This window comes from Phascolarctos cinereus, unplaced genomic scaffold (genome assembly GCF_003287225.1).
Source record: "Phascolarctos cinereus isolate Bilbo 61053 unplaced genomic scaffold, phaCin_HiC Scaffold_4;HRSCAF=312, whole genome shotgun sequence".
In the NCBI taxonomy this organism is placed as follows: Eukaryota; Metazoa; Chordata; class Mammalia; order Diprotodontia; family Phascolarctidae; genus Phascolarctos; species Phascolarctos cinereus.
The window spans coordinates 624,669,419-624,691,566 of record NW_027555847.1 but is presented as its reverse complement, the minus strand read 5'-3'; the positions used below and the strand labels follow the sequence as shown (position 1 = coordinate 624,691,566).

General features: G+C 39.7%; 1 protein-coding gene across 2 annotated transcripts in view; it reads left to right on the top strand.

The window, feature by feature from the left end:
- The first annotated feature begins 466 nt into the window (after positions 1 to 466).
- The window catches only part of WASHC5 (WASH complex subunit 5), a 69,276-nt gene continuing 47,594 nt past the window's right edge, over positions 467 to 22,148 (top strand). The window contains exons 1-8 of one of the 2 annotated variants that reach the window (XM_020964973.2): positions 467 to 699; positions 9,905 to 10,330; positions 10,820 to 10,965; positions 12,104 to 12,188; positions 15,252 to 15,352; positions 18,120 to 18,312; positions 20,397 to 20,549; positions 21,965 to 22,078. In XM_020964973.2, the coding sequence (XP_020820632.1) occupies positions 10,145 to 10,330; positions 10,820 to 10,965; positions 12,104 to 12,188; positions 15,252 to 15,352; positions 18,120 to 18,312; positions 20,397 to 20,549; positions 21,965 to 22,078 (978 nt within the window). In that variant the 5' untranslated portion in view covers positions 467 to 699; positions 9,905 to 10,144. Of the gene's footprint in view, positions 700 to 9,904; positions 10,331 to 10,819; positions 10,966 to 12,101; positions 12,189 to 15,251; positions 15,353 to 18,119; positions 18,313 to 20,396; positions 20,550 to 21,964; positions 22,079 to 22,148 lie in introns of those variants that run through there. The other variant, XM_078153728.1, reaches the window with a different exon arrangement.

Here is a 22,148-nt window from a genome sequence, read left to right as displayed (position 1 = left end):
CCCCTTTCTGAGCCTCAGTTTCCTCACCTGTACAATGAGGGGTTTGGACTAGAGGGCTCCTATCTCAAGGTACGTATTAACAAAACATTAGTTAAAACGGAATCGGGCTCAGGTCAGTCCCTTCACGGTCTTTCCCGGAAGGAGTCAACTCAGGTCAATAGCTTCTTTCCGGCCCCGACCCGCCCCGGGCCTCTTACCTGGCCGCTCTGTCCAGGCTCAGACTCGCGTCAGTCAGAAGCCACAGCAGACACTTCCCAAACTCCGGATCCCGCCTCTCTCCGATCCCTATAGCGACCGGCGCGGAACTGGCGCCGATCTTACGTAATCACCAGGCGCCCGTCATGCGTCATCACGAGGCGCCGATGAACCCGTAGGTTAGGTTTATAGCGGCGCTCGCCTCCTCCCTTTCCTCCTCGCTGTGATTGTTCACGTGATCCTCCCTGGTCCCGCCTCCGCGCTCCACCCTGTTCCATCCAACTCTAGTCATGTGACATCCGGAGCCTCTCAGAGGCTGGGGAAGGGGTCGGTCGGGTCCTTCGGTTGGGGTGGGGGGTCCGAGGGGAGATTGTCAGGCACTAGCCGCCTGCCGTGACGAGCGAGGAGGGCGCGGACCCCCCCCACCGCTCCTTCTGCCTCCCCCCAGACCGGGACAAGCAGAGACAGACCCTGGCCCCGGAGCGGGGCCTGGCCCGGTGACAGGTGACCGAGGGAGAGTCGGGTCCGCAACCTGAGGGGACGGGGAGGGACTCTCCAGGCGGGAGGAGTTGGGAAGGGAGCCTGCCTGCTCCCCAGCGGCTGGTGGTACCTGGGAGGGGCGGGGGAAGAAGTACAGTGTAGCCCCTGCCCGAGTCATTCCCTACCGCCTTGCATGCGTGGGTGAAGGTTAGAAAGTGAGGGAACCTTAGAGATCTCCACAAGAGGGTCATGATGATATAGCGAGAACCCTCCTTTTGGAGTCTTGTTTCCTGCATTTTCCTGGGTGTGCAAGTCATTTCACTTTCCTGGGCCTCAGTTTCCTCGTTTATAAAATGAAAATTACTTACTAGATGATTCTAAAGCCCCTTCCAACTCTAAACCTAAGCTTCATACTCTAAACTAGAGTATTTCCTAGTTGTAAGTTCAGATTGAAGAAACTGAGGGCCAAAGATAGGAACTATAGGCATGGAGACTTGACATAGTACAAAACTTTTATGAAGGTTTTGGTATAACCAGGTACCTAGCTACACAGATATCTCTTTTTCCAGGTTTGATGCTCTACTTCGTTGTTTGATACTCTTTTGTTGTTATACTGCCGAAGCAAAGTTTGTTTTGTGTGTGTGTGTGTGTGTGTGCGTGTGTGTGTGTGTGTGTGTGTGTGTGTGTGTGTGTGTGTGTAAGTGTAAGTAAGGTCCCAAGATAAGATAAAGGGTTTTTCCAAAGTCTGTTTAACATTACTTAGCTTGCTTATGGAACGGTGTTATGAGCTCTTCTTTCATTCTTTGAAGTAATCAAATTCTTTCTAGTATTTCCCAACCCAAAAATTATTGGACAGCATGCCAATTCATAAATGAAACCTTTTTTATCCTTTTCTGGGACTTAGGAAAAACATGTAGATTGAGGGACACTTAGGATCATAGCATGTAGGGCTGAAATGAACTTTAGGGATCATTTAGTTCAATTATTTTTATTTTACAGATAGGAAAACAGTCTTGTAGAGGTGTAAGTTAAAGTGACAAAAGTGACTTTTCCATGGTCCCTAAGGTGGTAAATATTACGGACAAAATTAAAATGCAAATTTTCTGACTCTAAATCCCCTGCTATTTCCGCTAAATCATATCATCAATCAGTAAACATTTGTTAAGTACCTAATAAGTGGCAGGTACTATGCTAAGCAATGGAGACACAAAAGGAGGCAAAAGACAGTCCCTGCCCTCAAAGAGCTTACAGAATAAGGGAGGAGACAATATGCAAACATATACAAAGCAAGCTTCATAAATAAGACAAGTAGGAAATAATTGAGAAAAGGAAAGCACTGGAATTGAGGGGAGTTGGGGAAGGCTTCCTGTAGAAAGTGAAATTTTAGTTGGGACTTAAAAGGAAGCCAGGGAGGTCAGCAGTTAGGATGGAAGGCAATGCAGGCATAAGGGACTGCCAGAGAAAATGCTCTAAACCAAGAAAATCAAATGTGCTGTCTGTGGGACAGCCAGGAGTCCAGTATCACTGGGTCAGAGAGTATATGTGAAGAGTAAAGTGTAAGAAATCTGGAAAGATAGGAGATGGCTAGGTTGTGAAGGGCTTTGAATGCCAAACAGCATTTTGTATTTGCGTCTAGAGTCAATAGGAAGCCACTGGAATTTATTGAGAGGAGTGGAGGTGAGTAACATGATCACACATGTTTTAGGAAAATCACTTTAGTGTCTGAATGAAGAATGGATTGGAGACAGGCAGACCTGCCAACAGGTTAGTTCAGAATCCAGGTCTGAGGTGATGAGGCCCTGCACTAGAGTGTCAGAGGAGAGAAGGGGGTATATTTGAGGGATGTTACAAAGGTGAAATTAATAAGCCTTGATGACAGATTACATACCAGGGGTGAGAGATAGTTAGGATTCCAGAATGACTCCTGGGTTGTGAGCCTGAGGGACTAGGAGGTGGTATTGCCCTCAATAGTAAAAAGAAAGGTAGGAGGCCAGGAGGGTTGGGGGGTGGGAGGGGGAATAGTGGGTTCTGTTTTGAATGTGTTGGATTTAAGATGTTTACTAACATCCAGTTTGAATGTCTGAAAGGCAGTTGGAAACTCAAGATTGGAAGTCAGTAGAGAGACTAGAGCGGGAAGGTAGATTTGAGAATCAACAGCATAAACATGGTAATTAAATCCATGGAAACTGTTGAGATCACCAAGTGAAGTAGTATAGAGGGAGAAGAAAAGAGGGCCCAAGCTAGGGACACCTTTGGTTAGTGGGCACTGCCTGGAGGAGGATCCAGTAAAAGATACAAAGGAGTGGGCAGATAGGTAAAAGGAAAACCAGGAGAGAGTGGTGTCTTGAAAACCTAGAGAGAAGAGAGTATTGAGCAACAGAAAGGGGTCAACAGTGTCAAAAGCTGCAGAGAGTGATTGATAAAAAATCAATGGATTCGGCAACTAAGAGATCATTAGTAATCATTTGAAGAGATCACTTTCGGTGGAATGATAAGGTTGGAACCCCAAATGGTAAGGGTGTTAAGAAGAGAGTGAAAGGAGAGAAAGTGGAGACACCTTTTGTAGAAGGCCTTTTTGAGGAGTTAAGCTACAAAAGGCAGAAGAGATATAAAATGATATTTCTTAGGGATGGAAGGATAAGGGTAGGGGAGACATGGGCACATTTCTAGGCAGCAGGAAATGAGCCAGTAGAGAGGATCAGACTGAAAATAAGTGAGAGTGGAGATGACATTGGGGACAGTCTTTTAGAGGAGATGGGATGGAATGGGATCACTTGAACAAGTAGAAGGCTTAGCCTTGTCAAGGGGTATGAGCACTTCACCATGGGAGGAGATGGTGGCTGAAGGCACCTGATAAGAGATGAGGAAGAGGGGAGAAAATGTCCTCAATTTTTTCTATGAAATATGATGCAAGATTCTCAGATGAGAGAGTGAGGTGAAGGGAAGCCATGGGAGGTTTGAGGAGGGATAAAAAGGTTTGGAAGAGCCTCTGTGGAGAGTGGGACAGTGAGTTCATAAGGGAGATATAGTAAGATTGCCTGGCAACAGTGAGGACTCAGTTGAGGTTATGGAACAGAAATTTGCTGTGGACCCAGTCAGACCAGTTGGGTGATTTTTTTTGCAGCCTTCGTTCAGCAGCATGTTTGCATTCCAATTAGCATAAATATAATTATAAACATTTCTTCTAGAATTTAGGAAACTAACCATTGGGGTTATTCCCCATCCCTAGTAAACAGCAAACAGGCAGAACATGATTGCTCCTCCTCAGTGTTAGACTGAGCTCAAGCTCAGAAGACTCTAAAACTTTTTAATCCCTTATAAAATTATCTGTGTTTGTGGGGAAGTTGTAGATTAATTTGTCATCTTTAAAGAAAATCCTAAACACAGCACTTTAGGAGTCTCAATAGCCTCTTTAAGACTAGGTTCTCAACTAATAATGAGGATTTGGATAACTGATTTGAATAAATAAATGCTTAGTTGTGGAAATTCAGTACATTGGTTACATAGGAAATATCTGACAGAGGAGGAACAGTGTAAATTGTTATAATGTAAATAAGTCACTGTTGCACATCAGTTTTATATTTTAAGTTTTTTCATCTGCAAAAAAATTAGTAAGAAGCTATCAACAGCAGAATTGAAAGAAGCTCACAACTTCCTGACAAATCCTAACCACAACAGACAAATTAATTACTAATTAACTATATGCCAGGTATTATGCTAAGTTCTGGGCATAGAAAAAGAGGCAAAAGACGGTTTCTACCTTCAAGGAGGGAAGCTGGATGGCACAGTGGGTAGAGTACCTGGCCTGGAGTCAGAAAGATTCATCCTTCTGAGTTCAAATCTGGCCTCACACACCAAACTAGCCGTGTGACCCTGGGAAAGTCACTTAACCCTGTTTGTTTCAGTCTCTTCATCTGTAAAAGCTGGAGAAGGAAATGGCAAACCACTTCAGTATCTTTCCCAAGAAAACTCTAAATGGGGTCACAGAGAGTCAGACACAACTGAAAAGACTCAACAAATACGACCCTCAAGGGCCTCATAAAACAATCAAGGAGACAACAAACACGTGTACAAACACACTCTATACAGGATAACTAGGAAATAATTGAGAGGAAAGAAACTAGAACTAGGGTTGGGAAAGGCTTCCTGTAGAAGATGAGACTTGAAAGAAGCCATGGAAGCCAGCAGGAAGAGATGAGAAAGGAGAGCATTCCAGGCATGAGGGACAGGCAGAGAAAATGCCTAGAGCCCAGAGGCCACAGTCATTGGATCAAAGAGTATGAATAAAGTGTAAGAAGACTGGAAATGGAGGAGGGTGCTAGGATCTGAAGGGCTCTGAATGCCAGATAGTCGATTTTATATTTGCTCCTGGAGGTGGTAGGAAGCTTCTGTGGTTTGTGAAGTAAGGGGGTGCTATGGTCAAACCTACACATTAGGAAAATAATTTTGGTGGCTGAATGGAGGTAGGATTGGAGTGAGGAGAGACTTGAAGCAGGCAGCCCCACCAGCAGGCTATTGCAGTAGTCTAGGTACCAGGGGACGAGGGCCTGCACCAGAGTGATGACGTTATCAGAGGAGAGAAGAGGGGCATCAGAGGAAGCACTTAATATGCTAGGGATAAAGCAAAAGCCATACTAGCATTTATGGAGCTTACATTCTAAAGAGACATGCAGAAATATAAGAAAATAGAAAATACAGAGTAGATTATGAGATAACCTTAGAGAGGGAGACATTAACAACTGAGTAGACTCGGAAAAACCACCTGCTATGTGCCTTGAACTGAATCTTGAAGAAAACCAGGGATTCTAAGAAGCAGGTATGAAAAGAGAGAGCAGCCAGTGTAAAGGCACTGGGTGACTGCTAATGCAAAGACCTGGAAATGGGGGGTAGAGTGCTATGTGTTTGGAATAGCAAAGAGGCCATTATTCATGGAGAACAATAATGTGTAATAAGACTGGGGAGATTGGTAGGATGAAGGTGGCTGAGAGTTTTAAATAACAAAGAGAAGAATTTGTACTTAATCTTCAAGGTTAATAGGGAGCCACTGGAGTTTATTGTGGGATGAGAGTGGGAGTTAACAGAGAGCAGATCTGTAATTTAGGAAAATCACTTTGGCTGCTCTGGAGAACAGATTGGAGTGAGGAGAGACTTGGGGCAGAGAGACCAAATAATCCAGAGAGAGTTGATGTTGCTAAAGGCCTGAATTAACAGTGTAAATAAAAGTGACAGGATTCAGCAGCTGATTGGATATTTAGGATGAGTGAGACTGAGGAGATGACATCAGTCATGGCACTGGATGTCTAGAAGCATGGTGATTGCCTCAGTAGAGTAATAGAGAAGTTCAGAAGAAGGTAGAATTTGGGGAAAACAATAAGAAGTTCTGCTTTAAACTTGTTGAGAGTTGAGTTCAAAATGTCCATTAGGCAGTTCATAATGCATGACTGGAGCTCAAGAGATGGAGCTGAACTAGATAGTCATCTGCACAAGTATGATAATTGGCTTAGAACCTAAGCTGCCTTGAGAGTAAGAATCATTTCAGTCTTTGTATTTGTAGCTGCAGGACCTAACATAGTGTCAGACACAGAGTAGGTGCTTAATAAATGCTTGCTAATTAATTATCTAATGAGAGAGTAGAAAGAGAAGAGGGCCTAGGACTGAGCCTTGAAGTGCATCCTCAGTTAGGGAGGTTGACAGGGATGAAGATAACAGCAAAGCAAACTAACAAGGAATGTTCTGACAAATAGGAGGGCCAAGAGACAGGAGTGATGAGACGGTGAGCAGTGTCACGTTCTGCAGAGACTGGATTTCGCAGTGAAAAGATCGTGGGTTAACTTTGGAGACAACAGTTTCAGTAGAAAGATGAGGTCAGTTGGAGAGGTTTTAGAAGAGAAAGGGAGAGAGGAAATGGAGTCACTAAGCACAGAAATCATTTTCCAGGAATTTGGCTCAGAAGAGATATGAGTTGAAAGCTAGAGGGGGTGGTAGGGTCTAGTGAGGGTTGACAAGTGGGGAAGATTGGGGCCTATTTTTGTGGAGCAAGGAAGAAACCAGTAGAGGGGAAGAGATTGCATACAATTGTCTTAGAAGGAGAAATCCCTTAACATTGTGAGATGGATACATGTGGAGCATACAGGCTTTCCATAAGGTAGCCTGTACTTACTATGTACAACTGCCTGACTTCCTCTTCTGCTTATATATCTTTGTGATTATATCTGCTACATTGTTTCTCCTGTGCTATTGCGCGTTTGTTTTGCCCATTATTAGTAATATGTGACAACCTATTGAGGGGTTATTCGTGCCCATGATGTACTTCTCCATTGCCTTTTGAATGACCTATAACTTTCTGGGCACTCCAGTATCTTTGCCCAAAAAAACTCAAATGGGGTCACAAAAAGTCAGACACAAACAAACAACAACATTAAGTGAGGGAACTGAGGTTAAAAGATTAAGTGTTTATCATTTAAATGATAAATTAAGTATAGCTATTAAGTATATGAAAGAGCATTTGAACTCAGATCTTTCTGACTCTAGGCCCAGTACTCTATCCACTGTACCATGTAGCTGTCTTACAGAATAATTATATTAAACAAGACAGGCCTTTAATTAAGGGGAAAGTTTTGGTCATTAAAAAAACATTGCAGCTTATAAAAAGCAGTCCAGCCCACTGTCCTCATCTTCAATTCTAGACTCCATTCATTGTCCATCTACAGTATCTTTCCAGGATAGTCTGGCTCCACAAGTTGTCTGTCCAACTGCATAGCATAGTTTGGAACACAGACATTCTTTATCCCCTTGGCTATTCCTGCAAGCATAATTAGGCCAATTCTTTTAAGAACTCTAGGGCTCCTTTAGGAGATTCTGCAGTATCAGTATACCAAGATTTGATGTAATCATCATGAGGTCATTTATGAACAGAGGCATCTATAGGACTTCACTGTCTAAAAGAAATCCTTTCATTTGCAGTCTAAGCCATGTGTCTTGCATGTCAGTGGCAGTAACTGTTGACAGATATGAATCTCCTTGTTTTATGCCTATTTTGATATAATCAGAAAGACATCAAACCAAATTATCTCTGTTATATCTTTCAAGGAATCTTACATGATTTTGACATGTGCATGGGAGCCATGTTGTAGGAGAGCTTTCAAGGCAACATTTTTTTCTAGCATATCAGTTTTTTTAAAATAGTAAACAAGCATAGTGAAATCCAAATTCTTCCCACATTTCAGTCAGTTGTGTGACTGTAAAGATGTGGGCTGCTGTAGAATAATAATTCAACTCAGTTCAACAACTGAGCCAGTTGTTTGAGACAGTTGGAAAGAGGGAGGGAACAAGCATTTATATTTGCACCACTACTGTGTGCTGGGCACTGTGCTAAGCACTTTTTACAAATATCTCATTTGAACTTAACCTGGGGGAGGGGAGTGGCAGATGCAGTTAGTGGCTCCATTTTACATTTGAGGAAACTGAGACAAAGAGAGCATAAGTGACTTTCCGAGCAAGGGTCACACATATATGAAGTGCCTGAGGCTGGATTTGAATTCAGGTCTTCCTGACTTCAGGCCCAGACACCAGTTGCCTCTTCCCATTTTTCTTTTCTTTAGAGTATTTTTTCTACTTTTAAAAAGTACCAGGGACTTGTGATAGTGAAAAGACTTTTTTACAAAAAGTTTTATGGGTCTTTTCTACTTTTTATCTGTTTGTTTTTATGTTCCAATTTAATCCTTAAATACCTTTGAGATAATATGGCTTTGTTCAGTCCATCACGAACTGTAAACATTCTTTTCCACTGCTTCTCACTGAAGCAGTTTCTAGGCTCTATAAGTGTTCATTGTGGCAATTGATATATGTTGGTTACACTTCCTTGGAAAATGATCATACTTTGTCATTGGATGTCCTTGTATCCATTTCCCATTTTTCATCGTCAGCAACTTGCTTAAAAAGTCCAACTTAGAATTGTGTCAGCTGTACACCATTATCTTCTCATGTTTATTTTTCTAATTTAGTATTGATTTTGGTTTTTGCTCTAGCAAGTAAGTGGTCCAACTGTGCACAAACAGCTGATTCAGAAATTACTCTAACATCAATAACCAGTAATTTCCTCTCCATTAAAGTAGAATCAGTATCATTTTTGTGATGTTCTTTGGTCCTCGCCCAGCCTACCACCCCTTCACTCTCTCCTTGAAGAAAATATTCATGAGATATATTGGCAAAAGGCTTCCATGTAGCCTGGAAGCTTTTAGGTTACCAAAGGCTTGGTCCTGAACCATCTTTTCCAAGATGTTTAACCATTCACCAAAACCATTTACCCTTGCATTAAAATCACAGGGTATGGAAGTGTACTCTGATTTAATTTGAAGGAATGAACTTCTCAAGTTCACTGTAGACTTTCTGTACAGTTATCGCCGTGGTGGTCTTCTTATAAATGTTTATTGAGAGTACTGTAATAGATGACTAAATTTTCCATGACATAATGTTTGTTGTTGCCTTTGGACACAGGATAAAAACCAACTCCTTCCATGCCTTTATTTCTTTCCCCAAGGAGAAACTGTGAGTCATCCATTCATTTAATAACTTCCTTTTGCCTTCTGGTTTCCTTTGTAATGAGAATGACCATATTGGTATGATTCAGTTCCTCAGGTAGTATGTTCAGTTGTTGGTTATCAGACCAAGTTTTAATATTTAGAGTACCCACCATTAATTAATTAATTTGTAAATTGCCATTAAAAAAAATCTGATTCTTAGCTCTTACATTTCATTTTGCATTGTTTGTATCTGGGTACATGTCTTTGTAAAACTTGAAGTATAGTATAACTGGCAGTTGTTTCTGTTGAAGGTAGTAGGGATGTTTAGCAATTATTTCAACTGTTCAGTAGTAAAGAGGACTGGCCTGGGAGATATTGGCTTCCTCATTACTCAGGTTCCTAAACAGAGATGAGATGCAACTATTTGTTGCAGCTAAATTATAGATGGTATTCTTCTTTAGGTATGGGTTGTACTGGTTGGCCTGTTAGATATCTTCCAGTTCTGAGATTCTGTGATTCTCTTATCCAGCTAGATTGTGAGCTTGTGAGGTGATGCAGCACTTATTATTTATCTGTATCTCTTTCTGAGCGAATCACAATGCATTACACAGAGAACACACTTTTTAAAATTAAAGAGCAGGTACTAAATAGTTACTTGTTACTTGATTTGACTTAGTACTTACATATGGCCTTATGTCCCAATTCAGATATCTGGATACGAAGAATACTGTCAGTAATTCAAAACAGCATTTTGGAGGAAGATGTCATCCTTTCTTTTTGTGCCTTCCAACGTTTCTGCTGGGATGTTATTGATCTTTACACATTTTTAATCAAGTATTTTAATGGAGCACCTAATTTGTAAGAAGTCCAGATGATCTGTAGGTCATAACTGCAAAAGACCAGACCATTTCCAGTGCCCAGCCAAGTGTCAGCTGGCCATCTTCACAATGTTGGATTTTCTTGCTGAAAACAACCTCTGTGGACAGGCGTGTCTGAGGATTGTGTCCTGTGGCAATGCCATCATTGCTGAACTTTTAAGGCTCTCTGAGTTCATTCCCAGTGTTTTCAGGTTAAAAGACCGTGCTGATCAACAGAAATATGGAGATATTGTTTTTGATTTCAGTTATTTTAAGGTAAGTCTTTATCCACATGCAGATTTTTAAAGTAATCCCTTTTCTTCGAAAGTACACTTTCTTGGGAAAATGAAAGATTTATTCTATGGAAAAGATGGATCAGTGAAAAAGAAGGTATATTCTGAATGTTTTAAAGAGATATTGAGCTCTATTTTAAAATTACCATAAGCTGAGAATGGTAACATATTATGTGTTTTGAGAGTACAATAGAATCCTGTGAAAACATTAATTTTGCATTTCATATTGAAATATTCTAACTTAAATGTAAATTAATGCCTCGTATAATTTAAATAAGTTTCTCACCTAGGAATATGCAGAGGATTTTTAATATGGTTATATTATCTTCATAAATTATTAAATTCTACCTAAAATTTTTTGTATGTCTTTTAGAGTCATAAGATCAAATTTTCATAAGACTAGTCAAAAACTTTGCATAACTAACAAATGTACTTTCTTTTAGACTTCATAGAAAATTGTTCTTCTTCTCAGGGTCCAGAGTTGTGTGAAAGCAGACTGGAAGCAAGACCAGACCTGCAGGATTTAGATGAAGAATTTCGTGAAAACAACATAGAAATTGTGACAAGATTTTATTTAGCTTTTCAGAGTGTCCATAAATATATTGTAGACTTAAACAGGTATTCATGGATCTAATAATAGTTTGATTCGAATAAATTATGTATCGTGAGGAAAGGAACAGAGGAACATCTGGGAAAAATTTAGACAGTGTTGGGGGCATTTTTCTTGATTTACCCAGATGACCCTTTACAATTAGTTTATCCCAGACAGCAGTATCTTTTCATTCTTGTAGCAGTTCTCTTCTTAATATTTTAGTAAACTTTAATATCTTTAAATAATATAAATTTTAATATATGCTGTAATATAATTAATACCATTCCCTTTCCTTTGAGAAATTTGGTAATGTTATTTTGTAGTTAGGCATAACATGAGTACTATTCATAGGATCCTAGATCCAAAGGTCATTAAAGGTTATCTAGTCCAACCCCCCTTATTTTTCAGGTGAGGAAGCTGTGGTAGTAAGTGGCAGAGCCAGAATTTTAACTTTGATCATGTAATTCCAAGTTTAAAGCTTTTTTTATTATACCATGTAATTGGACATGGAATAGCTGTATCCTAATTTACTATCTATTGTTTTCCACTCCTTAGAAAACCCTAAGTGGTGAGAAGGTGACATTTTTCAGGTTAGCTTCTTGTTTCTCCTGTAGCTGTATATCTTGTATATCTCATTCGTTCTTTCAGCTAATTATATTTGGTCACATTTTGATATCCTTGAAATATTTGTGATTAGGCCATCTGAGTGGTATAAATAGCAGTTTGTAGTGATGCCCTATAAAGGTTCCAGCTCCTGCAGCCATATACTTGAGTCTGTGCAGCTGCACAGAGCAGTCAGGGTTCTGTCCCAACCCTGATTTTCATATGGGCTTCTGACCCTGCTACTGACTTCTACAGTCAGTGTTTCTAGAGTATAGATATAGAGTCAACACCAGCCTTATCATATAGCCAGTTGTTTCAGTTTTTGCTATCTGTTTGACCTTCCTGCGGAACACTTTCCAACATGGCAACCTTGCAATCCATAAAACCTTAGAACCTAAGGCTGAGCTCTGCTCTAGCCTTTCTCACTTTGAAATTCAATTTATCAGATAAATATCATGTACCTACTATGTTCAAAACCCTATACTTGAACTTCAGATCTTTTAAGAAAAGAATTAAGGTTTCTTCCTTTTGCAAATACTCTTTCTGTATCTTCATTTCTAGATATCTGGATGATCTCAGTGAAGGAATTTATATTCAACAGACATTAGAAACTGTTCTGCTCAATGAAGATGGAAAGCAACTTCTAGTAAGTTATTAACATTAACTATATAAAATAAAATTATTTGAGTATTAATTCAGCATCATTTTTTTTTCTTCAGTTAAAACAATAGATATTTAACTATCAAATGCACTAAAAGCTTAATGCTTCAATTTGGGCAGCAGATGTAGGGCAGATTTCACAGCTCCAAGTCAATTGAACAAATATTCATTAAGTATCTACCGTATGCTAGGGATTGGAGTAGGGGAAGGATGGAGACATGGAGACCAATTACGAAGCTATTGAAATAATCCAGGCAAGAGGGGATAAGAGCAGTGACTGTGTGAATGGAGAAAAGGGAACATATTCAAGAGATATTGTGAAGGTAGATACAAAAGATTCAGCAACTGTTTGGATACTTCAAGTGAGTGAGAATGAGAAATCAAAGATAACACTAAGGTTATAAATATAGTTGCTTGTAAGAATTGTGGTGTCCTCATTAATAGAAGGAAAATTCAGAAGAAGATTAGGTTTGGGAGGAAATATAAGTTCTGTTTTGGACATGTTGAATTCGAGATGCCTATGGGACATCCATGACTACAGCTCTGGAGAGAAATGAGAGCTGATTATATAGACCTGGGAGTCATCTGCATAGACAATAGTCATTGAATCCATGGGAGCTGATGAAGTCATTAAGTGAGTTAATATAGACAGAAAGGGGGAAAATGTTTGGGATAGAGTCTCAGGGGACACTCACAGATGTTTGGCATCTAATGGGTGATAATCCAGGTGAGAGATTGAAAAGCAGAAGTCAAACAAGTAGGTAGAGAATCAAGAGTTAACAATGTCATGAAAACCCAGAGAAGAGATTGTCCAGGAGGAGAATGTGGTCAACAGTGTCATAGGCGCAAAGAGGTCAGGAAGGATGAGAATTGAGAAAAGCCCGGAGAATTAACAAATAAGAGATCGGTGGTAACTTGTGAGAAAGCATTTTCACTTTCATGATGAGGTTAGAAACTAGGCTGCAGAGAATTGGAAGAAAATAAAGGAGAGAAAGTGGAGGGATTGAGGGGACATCTGATTTTAGAAATTTGAGGAGGAGAGAAATAGAGGAAGATGATTAGGAACATGACAAGATCTAGTGAGGGTTTTTCAATGATGGGGAACACTTGGGCATGTTTTTAGGCAGCAGGGAAGAAACCAATATTTAGAAAGAGCAAGGAGGGGGATCATAGAATATTATATGTTGTTGTTGTTGTTATTTGTCCTTCATTCTTGAAGAGGACCATGACGTCAGGAAAGTGATGCCATGACTTGGAAGTGAATTGGATTTAAATGAGTCAGGGCTGTGCTAGGTCACCAGCCTCACTTTCTTCTCCAGAGCCATCTGGGTCCAGTTGTAAGATATAGATCAGGACGACTCAAGAATATTATATATTACATTAGGGAGGAGGGCCATTATAGAATATTATGTTTTCTCTAGCAAAATGCTGGAGAAGTCTGGAGAGCGTGACCTTAGCTGGGAGAATAGGACTCTTCATCAGAAACTGGAATAAAATAGAAGAAATGGGGGGGAGGGGCAATGTCAAAAAGTTGTAAGTTGGGGAAAGGGGAGCTCTTAGCAAATGGCTTTAATGTTTTCATTAAAGTATGAAGTGAGGTTCTCCTGTGAGCCTGTGAGGGTGGGGCCAGGGAGGAAATGCTCTTGGAGGCTTGAGGAGAGAAGAAATGGTTTAGAATGGCTGTTGTGGTAAAAGGCATAGAGAGCCAGGGACTAAGGAATAGAACTGTCTTGCTGAAACTTGAAATTGAAAGGGCCCAGTCAGCACCACTGCATGACTGCTTCCAGTTTTCTTCAGCAGCTTGTGATAGAAGAGGTAGAGGCGGATCAATCAGTGACTAAACTGGGGAAATAAGGGCAAAAATAAAGAGTTCCTGAGCTCAAGCAGCTCATTTTGCTGGAGAATATATAATATACTATAATGGCCCTCCTTCTCAATATAATACATTCTGTCGGGGAGACAATGTGCAGATTTATAAGTATATGCAAAACCCATGTAATGCAGATTCTTGATAACATTGGGGTAGAAATGGAAAGGCTAAGGAAGAAGGTGGTACTTGAGTCAAGTCTTGAAGAAAACCAAGTATTCAACAGAGGCCGAGAGGAAGAAGGAGAGCATCCTAGGCATGGGTAACAGCTAGTACAAAGGCATGAAGACAGGGAATGGAGTATATCAGGGTGTATTATGTATCAGTAATATCCAGAAGGGTGATGGTGGGAATTATGCGAGGTTGAGATTTAGCCAGCCAAGAGTGGCACTGGGACAGGGAAGTAAGTGATTCATTGCTAGAGAGTAGGATAGATTTGCCCTGGTTCACTAAGGGGCCAGTGTTTGCAAGAGAGAAGAGTAATAGCCAAAGGAAGGTGACAAACTAGAAGAGAACTGAAGGATGGAGAAATTGGAGGTCAGAGTGAATCCCCAAATACTTTTAAAGAGTAGTAAAGCTTAGGAAGAAATGGAATAACAGGAGATTATAATTGGATAAAGGACTTTCAGAGTTCATGGTCATGGAGGTAGAATACTTGTGGGTGATGGCAAGATCAAGAGTGTGGACGGCCCTGTGTTTATACACAGGTGGAATGGACGTCTTGGGAAATTGAGTAGGCTGAGATGCTTTTAAGTTAGGTTATTCGAGAGAACGTTGACATGGATGTTGAAGAGTATGAAGGCAGGAATTGGAATGGAGAGACTGTGAGCCAGTTGAACTCATTGAGAAAGAATGGAGAGTGCCTTGAGGATTGGTAAAGAGCAGCCAGCAGAATCTGAATTGGGTGGAACATTTGTATAAAGTGAACCTCAGTGGAAGAAAGGAGCCTGAGTGGTGATTATAGAGGGAGAATCTGGAAGTGGCAGTGGAGAGCAAGGAATATTCTGACTCCCTTTTCAGGACCAGTGAGTTAATGGATATGAGAGAATCAGCATTCGGGGATTGCCAGCAGAGAAAGAGAATGAGAAAATCCTTTAAAAACATCAAATTCCTTCAGTAAGAAAATAGCATACTGTTCTTTAGATCACCTGACATTGGTCATTCTTGTTCTCCTTTGGCTAGTGTGAAGCTCTCTACCTCTACGGGGTCATGCTGTTGGTTATTGATCAAAAGATTGAAGGCGAAGTCAGAGAGAGGATGTTGGTTTCCTACTATCGATACAGGTGACTGTGTTTGGCTTGTGTTTTTAAAAAGAAAACCGCTGAAAAAAAATGCAGTGTATGTTGTGTGTTCCCAAAATAGAGGCAACAGATTTGCCTCACCATTCTGGACCCTTGTGAAAGTAAAACATATGTCCTGAAAGGGACAGTAGTAAAATATTAAAGAGCAAATTAGGTCTAACTTTGTTTAACAAATCATTTTGAAGCATTTTGGAAATCATGTCTTTAACTTCTTTATTTCTATTCATACAAAAACTTAAGTAAGTAATAATAATGGCTAGCATTTATATAGCTCTCTATGGTTTGCAGACCACTTTACAACACCCCTATTACTATCCCCATCCTGCTGATGAGGAAACTGAGGCAGAGAGAGGCTAAATGACTTGCTCACTGTCACACAGCTAGTAGATGTTTAAAGCCAGATTTTAACTCGGGTCTCCTTGACTCCAGGTCTAGCATTCTGTCCATTCTGCCAACTCACAGCAAATAAATTTATGGAATTTTTAACTCCCATTACAGAATCATAGGATTTAAGAATTAGAAGAAGTGATAGGAAGCCTCTGGAATTTTTTGAGTGGGGGGCTAGTATAGGGTCACCTGCCCAAGCAGTCTCCTTCCTCACTGGTCCTTGACAATGTGTTGATAGATTTACTTATCCCATGAGCACCAGCTTATATGTCATTCACATTAGTATCATTGGAAACTGATTTTTAAAAATGGCGATCTGCTCCAACCCATTAACAAAAGGAATTCCCACTATAATGTACTGGCCTCTACTTAAACACTTCCAGGGGAGGGAGCCCCATTCCTCTATTCCCCTTCCTCCCCAGGCAGCCCTTCCACTTTGGGACAGCTGTAGTTGTTGACAACATTGTCCTAACCTCAAGCTTCCATTGGCCTCCCCCCTCTTCCACCTTCTTCCAATTGCTCCTGGCTCTACCTTCCAGGGCCTGATGGGACAGCCTTTTGAGACACTTGAAGACAGCTATCAGATCAAGAAGTTGTTAGCTGCTCTGTTTTGGGAAGAGAGAGAGAGAGAGCGCAAGCACCTGCAGGTGTCTGGATAAATGAAGGCCCTGTCTCTGCTGTATTCATGCTTCTGAGGCAGACTGGGCGTCTCTTCCCCATACTCTGCATCTCTTCCCTCTTTCTGTCCATGTGGTCTGTAGTCAACCCTAGGGACAAAATCGTGTTTCTCTTTTCTTTTACTTTCATCCAAATATTTCCTGTCTGCCTCCACTCTTTGGTTCCTGGGTTTCCTCACAGGAGAATGCCTTCTTCATGTTCACTGCTATCGAGCCTTGCTTTTACCTATCTGTGGTCCAGGAGCTCTGTGTCCATGAGCGTTTGAAAATAGAGTGCTTAACTATGGTTTTATTGAGTCCTCACTGCTAATGTCATATTACATCGGTTCTGGGCATGGAGCCAGGAAGACCTGAGTTCAAATTTGGCCTCAAATACTAACTGTGGGACCTTTGACAAGTCACTTAACCCAGTTTGCTTCCGTTTCCTTATCTGTAAAAGGAGCTGGAGAAAGAAATGGCAAAATCACTCCAGTATCTTTGCCAAGAAAACCCCAAATAGAGTCACAAAGAGTCAAACACAGTTGAAGCAATTGACCAACAATTACAAACAAGATATGTACAGAGTAAATTGGAGATGATCTCAAAGGGAAGGTAGTAACATTAAGGATTCATGCAGAAGATAGGTTTTTAACTGAGACTTGAAGGCAACCAGAAGACAGAAATGAGGAGGAATGTGCCAGCCATAAAAGACGGCCAATGAAAATACTTGGAGTCAGAAGATGGAAGGTCTTGTTCAGGACACAGCCAGGAGGCCAGTGTCTCTGTGTTGTAGAGTGTGTGGAGGGGTATAAAATGTAAAAGACTGAAAAGATAAGAAAGGGCCAGGTTATAAAGGGCTTCAAAAGCCAAATAGAGGGTTTTATTTTTGATCCCAAGGTGATAGGAAGCCTCTGGAGTTTTTTGAGTGGCAGGGCTAATATAGAGTCACCTGCCCATGCAGTCTCCTTCCTCACTGGTCCTTGACAATATGTTGATAGCTTTACTTATCCCATGAGCACCAGCTTATACATCATTCACATTAGTATCATTGGAAACTGATTTTTAGAATCCATATGTTTTCTTAGAAACACACTATGAGCAACTATACCTCTGTCCCTGGTAGGATTTGGCAGGGTGCTGGGCAGGGGGAAGCCTTTAAAATCTCATTTTGAAAATGTATCCTTTTCTCCTTTTGAATCCCTCTGAATTGTCAGTTGGCAGTTACCAGTTCTTTTTATTAATACATCATCTTTTCCTGTGTCGTTCTTATTGACATTTGGTTTACAACATGTGGTCCACTTGAATGAGAGGTCATCTAGTCCATACTGCTGCTTACATAAGATTTCATACTCAAGGCATTCCTTAGGAAAAAAAATAGTTTTTAAAATCTTCTGTTAGAAGGAAACAGCTTTCTAAGGGGGGGAAATGGATATTGTATCATATTTTTAAAAAGATTTTATGGTGAAGTTTTGTTGTTTTTAATAATATTGGTTATTACAAAACATTGACATTGGAACTTAGAACTAATGCCCATTTCATAAATTAGTTGCATTGCATCAGGATGATACTGGACCTGGTTTTTGTGTTGAAAGTATGTGAATTGACCTGCAGTTGATCTGAATCCATTGCAATAGGTTTCTACTCTGTTGAATTAAAATTTTTGATTTCTGTGTATTTTCTGTTTTGTTTTCTATGTGATATGACAGTGCTGCTCGATCTTCTGCTGACTCAAATATGGATGATATTTGTAAACTGCTTCGTAGCACAGGCTATTCTAGCCAACCAGGAGCCAAAAGACCACCCAGCTATCCAGAGAGTTACTTTGGCAGAGTGCCCATTAGTGAAACTTTTGTCAGCATGGTTATTGGGCGATTAAGATCTGATGATATTTATAACCAGGTAGGAATTGAATTAATTTTAAATTTAAAACAAATTTGTATGCTAAAAATAATTTTTCCTTATTTTTATTAGATACAAAAGCCATATTTCCAATTTTTGTTTTGTAAAGTTAATGCTTTTCAAGCAGTGTTAAAATCAGAGAGAATCATTTTATTGTATCACCAGTTGTTTAAATAAGCATACTAGATCTTGTACTTATTTTTGTTTCAGAGTTCTTTGTTGTAGTGGCATTTGACTTACACAACTTTGCTTTTCAATCAAATGTTGATGGACTTAGAAAAGAGCACGTTAATCAAACTTCATTTTGGATATCACTGAAACTATTTTGCTTAGATATGAGGTGGGGGGATTTTTCATTTTTTTAAATGTTGTTCTTATCTTTCTCTGTAAGAACACTTTCCTTCTCTTCCCTCTCCAAAGAGTTAAAAAGAATTGAAATAGCTATAAAATGTTATTATAATGAAAATAAAAGAAATGTAGACCAAATGCAGGTAAAAGGCTATGTGTTAGTCCTCCCTCAAAAATCTTCCAAGTACCATCATTGAAATATAAAGTAATTTTATTGTATTCTCTTCAAATGCAACTTAATTTTTGCAAATCAATAAGAATGCTGTGAAATATACATCTTATCTTCTTTATACCAAGACTCATCATCGGAAAGAAATCACATAATCCTTCTTAAAAGGCATAATGAATTTACCAAAGGCTTTTTTATCAAGCATTATAAAGGATATAATTCTAAACCAGCATAGCCTGAAAGTTTCCCCGACCCCTGGAGGCCTTCAAGCAGAGTTACCCATCCATCTGTTTGAGGAGGGGATTCATGCTTCCCCATGAGTTGGATGACTTTCAAGGTCCTTTGCAATTCTTAGTCTTTTATTATTCTATGAAGATGTTTTAATGCAGGATTCTGAAGTCACCCTTGAAGTCATATGCAGAATAAGCCTTGTTATTCATTTTTCCTTAACAAAATTTTGACCCAGATTTGATCAAGTTTGTGGTATCTTAGAAACAACAAGGTTATTTTTTGCACACTGACAAGCCCCCCTTCAACTGGGGCTTGCAAGATAATGTAGTATTATTAGGGTTCGTTGTTTTTTTCTAATATTTGTTTTCTATTTCCTCAACATTATCTGAATTTTCAGGGGCAGCTAGGTGGCATAGCAGATAGAGCACCGGCCCTGAAGTCAGAAGGACCTGAGTTCAAATCCGGCCTCAGACCAAACACTTGACACTTACTAGCTGTGTGACCCTGGGCAAGTCACTTAACCCCAATTGACTTAAAAAAAAATTATCTGAATTTTCCACTGGCTTCAGAGGGTGTTGAAGGCAATATACATTAGTTTTCATCATCCATTGGTCTGTACTGTTCTGTATTTTCTCTAGATGTGACAGAGAGTTGCTACAGATAGGCACTGTGAATTCTAACCAAGAATCAGGAAGGTAACCTTTACTGTATTAGTATTTTAGACTAGCGCTTCTTTGACTATGGGTTGCGAGTGGAAAAAGTGTAAGAAGCCCTGTTTTAGACAACCTACTAGTTGCCTTTTTTAAAATGCCTTACCATTAAAGGATTCATGAAGTCAGATTCAATACCAGTTCATATACCTCTCTTCCTATGCTCAGCTTCATCAGCTGACCACTGCTGATGTGTATACTTCGTTCCTGTCCACTATTACAGTCACTGTGATTTCTTGCCCTTTTTTTCCCCTTGTTCTACATCCCTCTTTTGCTTTGTCCCTCTTCTTACCCTTTCCTAAAATTAATGAAACAAAACAGCTTAAAATATAAAGGCTGTATTTATCCTTGTAGACATTGCCACCATCAAAATGGTGCTTGGGCCTCCACTCTCCATTGTAGATGATGTGAATGGTAGAGAAGGGGGAAATGTTGAAGTCGGTTCTACTACCAGTCAATAGTTTGTGAGACTTATAGGTCTGATCTCTGTAACTCTAGTAAGAGGTCCTCACGACCAGTCTACAAAACACTGATTTAGAATAGCTGGTATGTGTCAGCTATTTGGCAGCTGTGTGACAGAAAATATCCTGAAATTCAAGCATTGGTGGTTTTCCTCTTTCTTCTAGGTTTCAGCATATCCACTGCCAGAGCACCGAAGCACTGCCCTTGCAAATCAAGCTGCTATGCTCTACGTGATCCTCTATTTTGAACCATCTATTCTTCATAATCATCAAGCAAAAATGAGAGAAATAGTGGATAAATATTTTCCAGATAACTGGGTACATATCCTTATTGTACATTAACTTTTTACCAGGCCTTATGCTACAAAATGTGCTTGCTTGCTTGCTTGCTTGCTTTTGCTTTCTTTCTTTCTTTCTTTCTTTTTCTTTCTTTTTTCATCAAAAAGATGATTGACCAGAAAAGAGGATGGGCCAGTAATTTAGTAAGAGTAAGGAATTAGGGTTCAATGTAGCAGACCTTGGGCTCCATTGATGCTCCCACAGTGTGAATGGATTTAAGGGAAAGCTGCCAACATGTTAGGTAGACCTGCTGGGGAGGTCCAATTTTTTTATTGGAACCTTTTAGTTGTTTTTATAAATAGTGGGTTTTAAAGTAAAATCACATTAAAATATGTATTTCCATGGTCATGGAACCATTTATTCAAATAGTTTTAAAGATTTTTTGTATTTACCTTTCCTATCCTTGGACCAATAATCCTCCTCTCATCTATTACAGATACAACTCATCTGTGACTTTCGGTCTTAGGGAATTGTGGCTTAGATAGGTAGTGAGTCACATACCTGATCACTGCCATAAGTGGATTTTGAAGCCAAGCCAAGCCCCCACTACTTCCAAAGCCAGGACTCTATCCAGCACTAAGTGCCATGCTGCCTCTCATATAGTAAAAGTTTGCCTTTATACTGAATTTTACTTTTAAAATGTCAGGTATTCTTCAGTTCGAGTTGATAATACTTCAGTAGAATGTTTGGATTTTTTAGACTTGGTTGAAATCTATAATTTATATTTTAAATTAATCTGAGAAAAAAATAGTATTTATGAATCACTTCCATTGTACATAACATTATACTCAGTATTACCAAGGGTCGATAAAATATAGAGCAGACTAGACTTCTGTCCTTAGGAAGTGTCCAGTGTTTCCCCTTACACAACATTTGATTTTGCATTATAAGTGGCCTAAATGAGCACGCTTATTGTCATTCTTAAGAACAACTTGGAGCTGGGAGTTGATGGACACAGTTGTACTTCTTAGAGGAGTTAGAATTGAGTGATGAAGAGGAAGGTTGTGATTCTGCCCATTTTTTCCTGGCTAGATGCCACCATAGAAATTACATTTAGGCTATAGCACTCAATTCAGAGACATTTTAATTAAAAAGAAGGTTAGCTCTTAGGGAATTCAAGCTTCATGCGAGTAGGTTCTCTTACCTTGCTTCTCCGATTTGTTTGGCTTTCCAGGAAGCTCTCTACCCAGATAAGAGAAATTTAGTTGGTATACCTAACCATATTTAAAACAAGTGTTGAGTGGATTAAAAACTCTCTTTTGTTTCTGTTACATTATTAACAACTTGAGGGCTGGACTACATCACATACATCTTTGTAGCCTCCACAGTAGCATTTACAGAATATGTATTATTAAATCTTTATTGAATGAATGAATGATTATTTACTGTTTTAGGTGATTAGCATTTACATGGGAATTACAGTCAATCTTGCAGATGCTTGGGAACCTTACAAAGCTGCAAAAACTGCTCTGAATAACACATTGGATTTTTCAAACGTCAAAGAACAGGTATGTCTGGTTAATCAAAGAAAAATTGCTCATAACTGTTAGCAAGATAAAGCATAAGCTATATCAGTAC